Here is a 12,741-nt window from a genome sequence, read left to right as displayed (position 1 = left end):
TACAATTATGGACACTGCAATAATAGCCATATCACTAAATTAACAACACCACACAGCACAGTGCAAAAATGAAAATATTAAACTACTATTTATAACTCAGATACCAAGTTATTTCAGATATGGAAACAACTATGCCACTAGGATCAGGATGCTTTTATATTGCTTTGCTGACTCAGTCTAGAGTTTTATTTTCTGGCTTCTCATGAAAAATAAGTGCCCAGAATACTCTGGCAAGTCTACTCCACCTCTTACAGCAGACAACAGGCTATATATCACAACATTCTAAAAAAAAAAAAAAAAAAAAAAAAAAAAAAAAAAAAAAAGAAAGAAATAGGAAGACTGTCTTTTTATTGTCTTTTTATCATCTTATCCTGCTAAATGCAAGGTTTGCCTTAATGTAAGAGAGTTGCAAAACTGGGATTATCTGTACTTCCCTAGATAGTAAAAATCCAGGCTGTCAAGTGACCTATCAACCCCGTAGCTATAATGGCACATCAATAACTCAAAAAGTCCTCAAGTCCTCCACTTTTAAAGTTGTGAGCCAAGAAAGGTGGCAAAAAGAAATTATTTCTTCATACACTTCAGCTCCTGTGCCCGTGATCTGATCTTTACCCAATATGGCAGGACTGCAGAAGATTTCAAAGGCTTGTACAAAAAGAAGATTTAATTTCTTTAAATGTAATAGGAATAATGCAGCTCCTCTGACTCAGAATGACTTTTTTTGAAACTTACGTAAATGGATGGAAGAAGAAAAAATGTAAAAACAGAGAAGTAATGTTTCCCTTTCAGTAAAACTAACTGATAAGTAAGACTTTTTGGTCTTTTGTGAAAAAATGTTGGCAAGAATGACCATATATTACCCTTCCATAACCAAGCTCTAAGACCACAGGCCCTTGAAAACTCCCCTTCATCTGCCAAATATGGCAACTGAAGTAGAAGAGAAACTACCCTAAGTTAATGGCACCAATGTGCTGCCTACTGCTGTATGAATGGTGCCTTTGCAAAAAGTGGTGCTTATCCTTCTATATTGAAACTATTTCTCTCTGGCAACGTGGGCCTCATTGTACTAAGGAGGCTGTTGTTCAACTGCCTAAAGACAAACTGTGGATTACATGCAACTAAAATGTTTAAGAAGCAAAAAAGAACAATAAGCAACTGGATTAATAGTGAACAGATCACAACAGAAGAAACAGATTACCATTTAATGAGAACAATGATAGATGTTCTTTGGAGTATATTTCTTGGAATTCAGTGAAAAGAACATCAAACAAATGCATCTTCTATAAGATACTAATACTATCATCTATAAATTCTATTAATCCTTCCTCACCTGCTTGCTCAGGTTGAGTCTTTCAGGTTTACTTACTGTATTGGCTGGCTGACAAAGGCATTTTTGTGGAGTCTATATGCTACATAGCTTGGGAAAGAGCCTGATTCCAGTGATACGCCTTGTACAGAAGCAAAATGCTTCTCTGTCAGATTATATGATTCCAGCATCTTGAAACCTTTAAATCCAGACAGAAAATAAAAACTAAGAACACTGTAAAACTGTAAAAGACACAAACGAACCTACACCAAAATATTAGACAGTAACTTACCAGGTGAAGTGTATCCCTCCAAGTAAATAAGAGGACAAGCTAGAAGACATGAAACAATATATAATTCAAAACTATATAAACTAACAGGATGTGAACATATATATACTTCAGAAAGTTTTATTACCAAGAAGTCTGTGCTATTATTAATTATCAGCCAACTTCTGTTACATTTGTCATACTGTGTTCTGCTCTGTGGTAGATGTACTGTTAAAATCTTTACTCGTTACCTTTAGTAGGATTTCTCTATTGTGACAAATTGTATGGAATAACAAATGAACCCCCCAAATATTTTAAGAGTCTAATTCCTAAGAAGAAAGGAGCACAATGACACAGTCTTTCCATGAATATTTAAGGCATGAGTCAGGCTGCATAATAGCTGTCAGATTCACAAGGAAAAACTGCAGATTTACATAGCTTCACAGGAGCCAACGGATGAGGCAGTTAGGGAGTACACAGTTGCACATGACAGGCATGAGAATTCCTCATTTTTGCCATAGAAGGATTTCACTTGAGTAAACAACTGAACTTTATTTAGATAATTTCAAAATAGCATCACACACTGTAGCTGCAACTCTTTAGCACCCCTAGATTAGTGGTAAATAAGAGACCTGTTGTGCCCCCCGGTTCACATTAGTCAACATTCTACTTCTTAAAGAGCAGTAGTACTCACTGACTGTCACTCTCTTTTTGTTATACCAGCACTTTTGATATGTGAGATGTAAAATATAATACTTACCATAACATTTTTTAAAAGTAACTTGATCCCTTAAACTCTGTCCAGTTATTATAAAACCTAACTTTTATATATGATCATTTCTTTTGAGGTACCTTAGATAGGATGGCAACTTGTATGTGGCTTGCATGGCAAGGTTTTGGTAGCGGGGGGGCTGCAGGGGTGGCTTCTGTGAGAAGCTGCTAGAAGCTGCCCCTATGTCCAAAAGAGCCAACGCCAGCTGGCTCCAAGGCGGACGTACTGCTGGCCAAGGCTGAGCCCAAAAGCAACAGTGGTAGTGCCTCTGGGATGACGTATTTAAGAAGGGGAACAAAACTGCTGAGCAACAGCAGCTGGAAGAGAGGAGTGAGAATATGTGAGAGAAACAGCTCTGCAGACACCGAGCTCAGTGAAGAAGAAGGGGAAGGAGATGCTCCAGGCACCAGAGCAGAGATTCCCCTGCAGACCGTGGTGAAGACCATGGTGAGACAGGCTGTCGCCCTGCAGTCCATGGAGGTCCACGGTGGAGCAGACATCCACCTGCAGCCTATGGAGAACCCACACTGGAGTAGGTGGATGCTCAAAGGAGGCTGTGACCCTGTGGGAAGCCCACACTGGAGCAGGCTCCTGACAGGACCTATGGACCCATGGAGAGAGGAGGCCATGCTGGAGCAGGTTTGCTGACAACACTTGTGACCTCATGGGGGACCCACACTGCAGTCTGTTCCTGAAGGACTGCACCCTGTGGAAAGGACCCACACTGGAACAGTTCGTGAAGAACTGCACCCTGTGCGAAGGACTTACATTGGAGAAGTTGATGTAGGACTGTCTCCCACGGGATGGACCCCATGAGGAGGAAGGAGCGGCAGAAACAACATGTGATGAACTGACCACAACCCCCGTTCCCTGTCCCTTGTGCTGCTGGCAGGGAGGAGGTAGGGAAAATTTGGAGAAAAGTTAAGCTCAGGAAGAAGGGAGGGGTGGGGTGAAGGTGTTTTAAGATTTTGTTTTTATTTCTCATTATCCATCTCTGGTTTGATTGGTAATAAATTGAATTAATTTCCCCAAGTTGAGTCTGTTTTGCCCATGATGGTAATTGCTGAATGATCTCTCCCTGTCCATATCTCGACCCATGAGCCTTTCGTTATATTTCTCTTCTCTGTCCAGCTGAGGAGGGGGGGTGATAGAACAACTCTGGTGGGCACCTGGTGTCCAACCAGGGACAACCCACCACACAACTGTAGCAGTATATAAGTATATAAGCAAATGTATTATTTGGGGAAAAGGGAAAACAATGTCTTCTACTCACTTGAGGTAGCTGTCTCACACACAAAGGTGACGAGGTTATCTTGAATTTTTTCAAAGGCATCAAAGTCATCAACAATAAATACATGACGCTCACTGGGCTTGCTGGCAATCTTGGCCAGCTCATTGTAGTCTACATCAGCCACACCAACCACAAAGACACTGAAGCCTGTAAAAATAACACTTGTTACTTGAAATGTAGTAACATACATCACCATTTTTCAGGTCAGTATTTCACAAAACATCTCTATCATTGATTTCTCAGCCTCTACTTAGTCTTTTATCTGGCCTTCATCATGAGCATACATTCGGGATACCCTTTCACCCTATCAAAGCTCAGGAGGGATTCAACTGATTTTTGCATCTTTCTTTCAAAAGTTTCTCCTCCTTCATTCACTGTTTTTTGTTGAGCATTATCCAATCTCACACAGCCTGGGCTCTTTCATAGTCCCTTCACTCTTTCATAAAAAATGTACAATCCTCTCAGCTCTACAGTATCTTAAATCCATTCTGTGTCCAAAATCTCTGTGCAGACTACTAGATATTCAGCTCTCTATCTGTTGCCAGCTCCTGCATTTCATGCTTCTCAGTTTCTCTTTCACTTTCTTAGAGTGGTATTCATCTCACCAATTTTCACTTTCCAAGTTAGCAACAAGTCTAAGCTAGTTGTCCAGTCTTCCTCTATAATCAACAGACAGACATAGGCAGATTCAGAATGCAGTTTATCTCACCTCCAGAAGATGGTAACATCAAGATAGAAGAAGGCATGGTCTGCAGATGCCTATCTGTTGCTCTTTTCACCAGCATAAAAGGACCCTATATAACGACCTTAGACTAGACATTTAGCTGTTAGATGGCTTAACTCAAATGAGAAGAACCCAGACCCTAGAATTTAATCATATCACCAGGTATAAGGGTATAATCTCCTTCTTCATCAGAGCGATTTTCCTCTTCAAGTCCTTAAATTAGCATCTCCTTGCCTTCTGTGTCAAGTTTGTGCTTCCTGCTGTCTTCTAGCCTTTACAGAATTCTGTCTCTGACTCATTTCTTCCTTTCCCTTCTACCACCTAAGCCTCTATGTGATAGTTTAATGTCTCTTTGCCATGCCAGAAAACAATGAAGAAAAAAAAAAGTTACTGCACAATTCAGCACTACATAGGAAAAAAAAAAATACAAAATTTCCCTGACAAGAAACTGCACAGACATGTGAAATGCTGGTTGGAGGCTGAAAGCAGAATTCACATTTATTGCAAATGATGAAGATATCTTTATTTAAGTTTTTAACTTTTCAAAAAGAAGATAATTATTCCTCTGTAGCCAATTCTGGTGAAGCTTTGGATGAAATACTCTGTCCAGCTTTGAGCACAACATTTAAGATGCAAAGAAACCAAAGCAAGTAGAGAGGAGAGCAAAAGCGATAAGAGGTTTGAAAAACATGGTCAACAGGAGGTTGAAGGAAATGAGTTGTTTAGCTAGAAAAGAGAAGACAGAAAAAGGAAATGACAACAGGCTTCAAATATGAAGGCCCGTTACAGTGGGCAGTGATCAACTGCTTTCCTGGTTAACAAGGTAACTGAAAAGAAGACAACAGTTTCATTAGCCTGAAGAAACACTTAGGTGAAATGTGAAGCACAGCTTTCCAACTATTAGATTAGTTAAGCACTGAAGCAGATTATCTACAGGGAGACTGTAGAGATTTTTATGAATACGATAGCCAAACATCTTTAGAAACCATCTAAACAGAGCTGATTCCTTCAGATCACAGAGGCAGAGAAGATGACCACTTCTGGTCTACATGCCAGTGATTTCTGTAAGGAAGTACATCTCCTTACTCAGGGAACAGGACTCCAGGTGGTTCATGTGCTGAAATGCAAAACTGCTGGGTGCAGGGACAGCAATAGATTATTAGATTCACATAAGCCACCTTCAGCAAATCTGAAGAGGAATGCAAAGCTTCTCAGCTCAAAAGGCAATGCAGGAGTCAGTTCAGATCTAGCTCCACCAAAAGCAGTTACTTTAACTGGAAATCCACTGGTTTATACCAGGTAAACATAAAGGTCAAAAAGCCAGGCCCATTACATCAAGAGCACTAGAATGGAGTACTTTTCACAATGATCCCTGGAGTCCCCGCAGAACGAAGAGAAAGAAGCAACCAAAACTCATGTCCATGAAATGATATGCACAAGGAATTACTTGAAAGCCTTGGAAAGCCACATCCTTCCCCAGAGAGAAGGCTAGAGAAAGAAAAAGTCTGGCCCAGAGAGTCTAAACTCTTTAAATATTTTTGAGGTTTGCCCAAATACTCAGAATACGTTTCTAAGTCCATAAATGATTAAAGGATTCCCGGATATTTGGAGCACCACTTACAATTGCATTGCTTAACGCATAAGGAAATGAAACAGCCAGGTACTGTGAACTGCTTACCAGAGTGCTGTATGACTGTTGCTGCTTTCCTCACCTCGTCCTGGGACCGACCATCTGTGACAACAACAAGTACCTTGGGAACACCTCGCCTCATGCCACTCTCCCAAGTCAAAACCTTTTCTTTGATAAATGTTAGGGCTTTGCCTGCAAAGTGCACAATGAACAGGGAGTCAGCCGTACTATCCACAAGAGAAGAAATTCCTTACTTTACTTTCAAATGGCAACAGCCACACAGCTAAAACAGAAGAACATAAAAACCTAATTCTTCAGCCATGCAATATTAGGATAATGAGGCAGTTTCTGAAAATATTTTTTCTTAAAGAAACATAACTGCTGCTCAGAATTACCTGTCCTTGTGTTTCCTCCTCTGTACTGAATATTTTGAAGAGCTCCCAAGGCCTGGGCTTTGTCATCAAACGTATTCAGTTTAAATTCAGATTTTGCCTCATCACTGTACTGGACAAATGAAACCTGAAATAGAATATATCACAGTGTTCAGTCTCATACCTCCATTCAGATCAACTCTCTCCATTGAAATATGTACTGTGGTATATTAGTAAGCATTAAATAATTTAAAAATCTTTTTTCATTTATGTATGATTATGCACCACATACATATTTACATACACAGATATGACCAATATTTTTCATAAATAATTGCACACATACACACATACACATGCTGTAAAACAATATAATACCAAAAATGAAGCATTCCGAAAGAGGAAAAATCAGATGTAACTTTAGTAATTCAGCTTCATCTTCAGTTTCCCTCCAAAATGTACCCAGTGGAAGCAACAAACCTACCTGTATTCCAGCAGGATTAATCAAGTCAAAGGCTCCTACTGTATTAAAAACAAACTTCACTACTTTGTTGAAGTTATCATCACCAATACTCCAGGAAGCATCAGTTAAGAATACTATGTCTGCTTTGGCACCCCTGCATACTGAAAGACCAAGAAAAGGAACACTTAAAACACATCAATCTTACCACTGTGAAATAGAGAACTGCTTCAAAATCTGAAAATTCAAGAATGACAAATATTCAGCAAACTTCTATTACCATGCAGTCAGCCTGGCAGATGGCTAATGTCCATCACAAAAACATTTATTAAAAATTTTCAAAGAAAAGTTCAGGAAATGAGGAAGAGCTCAAGAATCAAATGTAAATGTTTTAAATTACTTTTTTTTTTCTGAGCAGCTAACATAAATCATATGTCTGTCTGAGGGCAGAGAGACTCACAGACTTGCTGCAGACCTATAGAATATCATTAATTTTTTCCCCAAAAGTATGCACCTTGCTGTTCTAAACCAGGAAATGTTGAAGTCTAGTAAGCAGATGACTTAAGACCAAATGGATGGCATTAGGAAACTGGTCTCAAACTTCAATTCCCTAAAATGCTATGCTAGTTTTAAATCTATTTAAATTTATGAAAAAAAAAAAAAAAGAATTAAACTCTGAACCAGTGCAGCAACGATGCAGAAATACTGAATAATTCTACAAATAAACATACCATCCCGAGCTGGAGGGATTGTGGGAGGTGGAGGAGGTGTAGGTGGTGGAGTTGGTGCCTCTGTAGGTTTGAGAACTGCAATGAAACAATAATTTTTTTACTCCATATAAATTATTTCAATCAAGGAAAAAAATCTAGATAATGTATTATATTACCACACAGAAAGTTTCTAATCTTTTCTCACTAGCCTAAACAATGAAAATTTGGCAAAGAAAAATTTCTTGTGTTATGAGAGTAATGAGATTACAGCTATTGTTAAAAGAAAGGTACACGATTTCATTGTAACAGGAACACTTTTATATGAGCTGACTAACACTGCCCTCTGATAATGCACCTGTTTTTCATCCAAGTGCTAGAAGCTTCTTGGTTTGACAAAGAGCATAAGAATTTCTCTTTCCCTCCAGTTGACATTACACTGAGAGAAAGAGTAAAGAAGACCACTTAGAAGAGGTATTGAAAGCCATTTAGGAGCAAGACAAGTTCTGCAGCTGAAACAAGTTCTATAGCCAAAACATAAGTTTCACAGTATCTATTACCTACCTGTATGCTCCCTCATAGAGACTGGAGGTCCCTCAAGGTTAGGTGTCTGAACAAAGACAGTAGCATTGTATTCTGTGTCTGGTGAGAGGCCAGTAAAACAATGGCTCGTTTCAGATCCACGTACTGTGATTTCCTGTCCTCTAGAACCTGTCAAAAAAAGTCCAATGGAAAGAAATTTAGAACCTGCTATGTCCCTTTTAATACGTGTACAAGTGTAGAAATTAGAGACCTCTTGGCAGGAGGTTGGAGAGGATGGGACAGCAGTCTTATTCTTGTCCCATAAAAGCCTTTCTAGACCACTGCAGTGTACATGTGAAACCCCAGGTAACCAGCAGGTTCCCACTACTGAACATTAACTTGACATAAGCAGCACTCCCTCTTTGTAGCCTTTTCACCACTCTAGAAAAACAGGTTCTGTTCAGAGCTTTAAAGTTCAACCAGATGTATCATGGCTTCTGATGGGTGCTTGCCACCTCGCCAGATAAGTGATGCTGTCACTGAAATAAGACAATTATATTTCCAGAAAACGCAAAGAATAAAATGTCCTTACCATCAGCCGGGTTTAGCTTCAGTCTGTAGGAAGTTGCTGATCGATGAGGTGACCATCGGATACAGAAAGAATCCCAACCCACTTTGTAACTTGTTAGGTCAGTGACATTTAAATATACTGTGAACAGAGGAAGACAGAAATTGTCCTCTGGAAAATAGTATGTAATGGGTGAAGCACATCAAAATGAAAATAAGATTAGCAGTGCTGATCCAGAACTTGACTTTTTAAAATACTCATAGTAGGAAAGAGCAGTTCTAGTCAAATCTCTTCATTTTCTTTTATGCCCTAGAGATCCTAGCCTAGCTATTTACAAAGGCCCAAAGTCTGATACCCTCCTCGTACTGGGTAACAGCCTATGATATGAGTTTTCATATGAAGTAAGTTGAGTTCTTTGTAAAATAAGAAACTTCCAAAAATCAGAATCTGAGTCATATACACGGCAGTATGAAAAGAAGGTACTGAGTCAACAAAACTCAGCATGCTTCATTCATCTTCACTGAAGAAATTTTTAGAAGTTTCTTATCTGAGGCCATCAACAAAATCATCTCCTTCTGAAAAGCCAAAGTTTCAATCACTGGACATCCCTGTATGATAAAAGCAGAGTAGTAAAAAGCCTAGACTTGCTTAACATGGTTAGATTATGTAGTTCCCTGGAGACAGTTAAAGACTCCTACTATATTCAACTATAGTTGAATAAAATTTTAGGAAGCAGACTAGGAAATTTTATATCATCAAATCATTACTTAAAACTATGTTTCCATTACTGTTCCCAAGCTTACTGTTTTTAAGATCTACATGATAGACAGTTGATAAGGACAGATGAGAGGATATTCAGGCTTTCTAACAACTAGCCTTAAAAATCCTCTCTTAATCAACATTATCTTCGATCACCACATGTACCCAGCATGACTACAACAAAATTATTTTGACTTACACGTAGTGCCTTGATCTGTCAAAGGTATGCTCATTCCAGAATCATACTGGGCATAAACATTCACATCGTAAGTAGTACTGGGAGACAGATTATGCAAGGTGTAGGAAGTCACTTCTCCCACAAAAACCTCCATGGGCTCATTTGAACCTTAAATTGAAGATAGGCATTAAGGAAGTACAGAGAGAGAGAAAGTTTCATGATAAGGTGAACTGCAAAACTATCCACTGTCTTTTGTATGTCATTAAATGTTAAACTTGTTTTTTCTAAAACAAAACATACAAATTTCTTAAATTTTAGCATATTAGACTCTTGCAAGCAGAACATACACATAGCTTTATAAGCTATTGTTCAATGTTTGTGTTTAACTTACAGAAAGGTATGTATATTGTTTCACTGTCACATAAAACAAAGGTTCTGAAGACATTAGTACCTAAACATCTGTCCAATACTCATCTCACATACCAGTTCATATCCTCAGAAGGACAAAAGGTATTAAAGAGAGGAAAAACAATTCTGGTCCAGGACTTTATCTAGTCACTGTATTAAATTTTAGCTATGTAATTCAATCTCTGTAATTGAATGTAGGAAAGACTGTGTTTGACAGTTTGTGCTTCTTATAAAATATCGATAATAAGACTTATCTTCCATCAAAATCAGTAAAAAAAAAGAAAATCAATAAATCATTTCATGATACATATGATTTCTATTCTGATGTCCCATTAGCTACTCACTATTCTGAAAGTGGTATACTCAGAACGAACAGGTTTTCTTACCCACAGGTTTGTATACAATTTTATAGCCAAGAACAGGGGATGGTGAAGGATCCCAGGAAACTCTGAATCGTGTATACCATTCATCGGTTATATACATATTTTGAGGAGGAAGCAGGCCAACTAAAAAGAAAGAAAACCACTCTAATTAGACTAGTGACTGGTTTTCAACCTCTAGAAACTTACATTGTAACTCTGTTAGGTAATAATCACATCAAAGATGGAATTAACATAATGAAACCTTAACAATGTCAAAGTGCTCAAGGAATATGTGTCTTAAATTTAAAAGAGAAAATACAGTATTAAATCTAATTACCAGTTCTGCCATTTCCAGTCAGTTGTCCTCCATCTCCATCTTCATACACAGCCACAACAGTAATTTTGTATGGCGTATCTGATTGCAGTGGTTGTAGTATCACATTATTTCTTATCCCAGGAACGGTTGTCTAGAACACAAAAGAAACAGATAAACAAACTCACAGTCCTATAACTGATCAATAATGACAGTAACTAGAACTAAAATGTGTTTTCACACTTGGTGCACTTTTTTTTGTGTCCACTGTAGATAAAGTCATTCAGGATATCTTAAGGGTTATAGCCTATAAACAATTATTAGTATTTGTTATTTTAAATTATAAAACACTGTGGTCAGAACAAAAAGAAAAATCAAATTGACTCTTCAGTCCCTACCCTCACATCAGACTGAGGTGCTGCAGCTCCTTACCAAGATATCAGTACTGTTCCCTCATAGAAAGGAAAAACTCATAAGGGTGTGTTTGGAGACAGAAAAAAAAAAAAGAGACGAAAAAGCTCCTAAAATGGAGACAGAAGTCAAAGTCATCAGTTTCCTTTCTACCTTTTCATTATCCTTACCTTAGGATATCATTTTCTTGGCAGAAACAACAGTTAGTCTGAGAAGGAAGCTCTAAATATTTTAATATGTAAAAACATCCTTGTTTATGTGTCCCTCAAGCTCCTCAAGTTCCTGGTGCAGCCATGCACTATTGCCCCCTTCTAATCAAAAGGTAGGTACAATCCAACAAGTGACACTGCTCCATAAAAAGGCCATAAAGCGCTGAAACTACAGAAAGTAACTTGAGGTATCTATCTCAAAAGCATGCCCCAGTCAACTCTTTCCATTATTACTTGATAAAAATTTTCAATTGTTTGAGACTTGCTATTTTTATGAAATGTCCAATATTATCTTCAGAGAAGACGTGTGTTGAAAAATATGTGTGTCCTAATTGACAGGTTCAGTAGTGAATGTTCAACCACTGAATTTTCAGCATATCCTACACAATAATATATAAGCAGTAATAGCACTTAAATAGCACTCTATACCTGTGATATTTTGGTTGGTGGCAGTCAGCAGGAATTCTGCCATTGAATTCTATAGGATCTGAGTTTGGCTTTGCTATAAACACTCAGATAATTTTATAAATTCAGATTAACTTGTGCTATCATTAAGCTACAGGAAATTAAACACAAGCACAATTCATACTGAACCTTACAAAAGCAAGTTAGATGCTGAGTCAAAGTTACCATTGCTTTCTTAATAAACTCTACCAACTTTCTTCAATTTATAAAATGTAAATCTATGTTTATTCTGTGTCGTAGCACACTGACTTCATAATGAATAGAGTATGAAGTAACAGATGGCTGTTCACTGTAGCACAATGTTTGAACTAAATGTCAGGAAGCAGGTTCTGCTCAAAATTTTCTGATTAATGTGTGACTCACACATTTATCATTATTTTACACCCAAGTTGGTTCATTAAACCACATATGTTCTGAAACTTTGTCGGGAAAAACAAAACAAAACAAAACTAAACAAAACAAAACAAAAAACTGTTTCATACAAACCATGGCTTCTCAGTATTGACAACAATGACCAAAGAACCCACAGAGCATGCAAAGTGTACTACAAGTGGAACAGGTGTCTTTGTTTTTCTGTAGCCTAAAAAAAATCAACCGAGAACATCTTGGTGCTTACTAAGGAATTACAGAACTTACATATTCATCGATAGGGTCTCCCACCGTGGGTGAATAAATGATTCTGTACTGCTGGACCGGCCCATCAGCATGGTCCCATTGTACAGAAAGGCTGTTCGTGGTCTCATCGAACACCCTTACGTTCCTTGGACCACTGCGAGGCACTAAAGAAAGAAAATACAGAAGTTTGTGTGGAGTATGATTCTTCAAGTTCAGCGACTCAAATGCTGCCCTGAAGCCAAAGCTAAGGGCCCTTCCTGAAACCCTGAATAAACATATACTGGTAGATTTAGTCAATGACAATACAGCAGTGCCTGAAGGTCTTAAATAGAAATAGGGCCTTAACTGGAAGAACTGGAGCAGTATGGAAGGGAAAGCACATCAGAAGGAGGTGTAAAGTGA

The 12,741-nt window shown here is 38.2% G+C and overlaps 1 protein-coding gene across 1 annotated transcript in view; it reads right to left on the bottom strand.

Moving 5' to 3' along the window:
- The window catches only part of COL12A1 (collagen type XII alpha 1 chain), a 99,797-nt gene that overhangs the window by 29,246 nt on the left and 57,810 nt on the right, over nucleotides 1-12,741 (bottom strand). Inside the window, exons 36-48 of the mRNA XM_086461462.1 lie at nucleotides 12,361-12,503; nucleotides 10,664-10,793; nucleotides 10,351-10,470; nucleotides 9,578-9,724; nucleotides 8,644-8,760; nucleotides 8,094-8,240; nucleotides 7,554-7,628; nucleotides 6,847-6,986; nucleotides 6,387-6,510; nucleotides 6,040-6,183; nucleotides 3,620-3,784; nucleotides 1,599-1,637; nucleotides 1,367-1,505 (exon numbers count right to left, since the gene is read on the bottom strand). Coding sequence (XP_086317588.1) covers nucleotides 1,367-1,505; nucleotides 1,599-1,637; nucleotides 3,620-3,784; nucleotides 6,040-6,183; nucleotides 6,387-6,510; nucleotides 6,847-6,986; nucleotides 7,554-7,628; nucleotides 8,094-8,240; nucleotides 8,644-8,760; nucleotides 9,578-9,724; nucleotides 10,351-10,470; nucleotides 10,664-10,793; nucleotides 12,361-12,503 — 1,630 coding nt within the window. The remainder of the gene's footprint in view (nucleotides 1-1,366; nucleotides 1,506-1,598; nucleotides 1,638-3,619; nucleotides 3,785-6,039; nucleotides 6,184-6,386; nucleotides 6,511-6,846; nucleotides 6,987-7,553; nucleotides 7,629-8,093; nucleotides 8,241-8,643; nucleotides 8,761-9,577; nucleotides 9,725-10,350; nucleotides 10,471-10,663; nucleotides 10,794-12,360; nucleotides 12,504-12,741) is intronic.

The sequence above is a fragment of the Leptosomus discolor genome, chromosome 2 (genome assembly GCF_034619465.1).
Source record: "Leptosomus discolor isolate bLepDis1 chromosome 2, bLepDis1.hap2, whole genome shotgun sequence".
NCBI lineage: Eukaryota > Metazoa > Chordata > Aves > Leptosomiformes > Leptosomidae > Leptosomus > Leptosomus discolor.
Note: the sequence above shows the minus strand (reverse complement) of the source record. Positions and strands in the feature narration are given on the sequence as shown.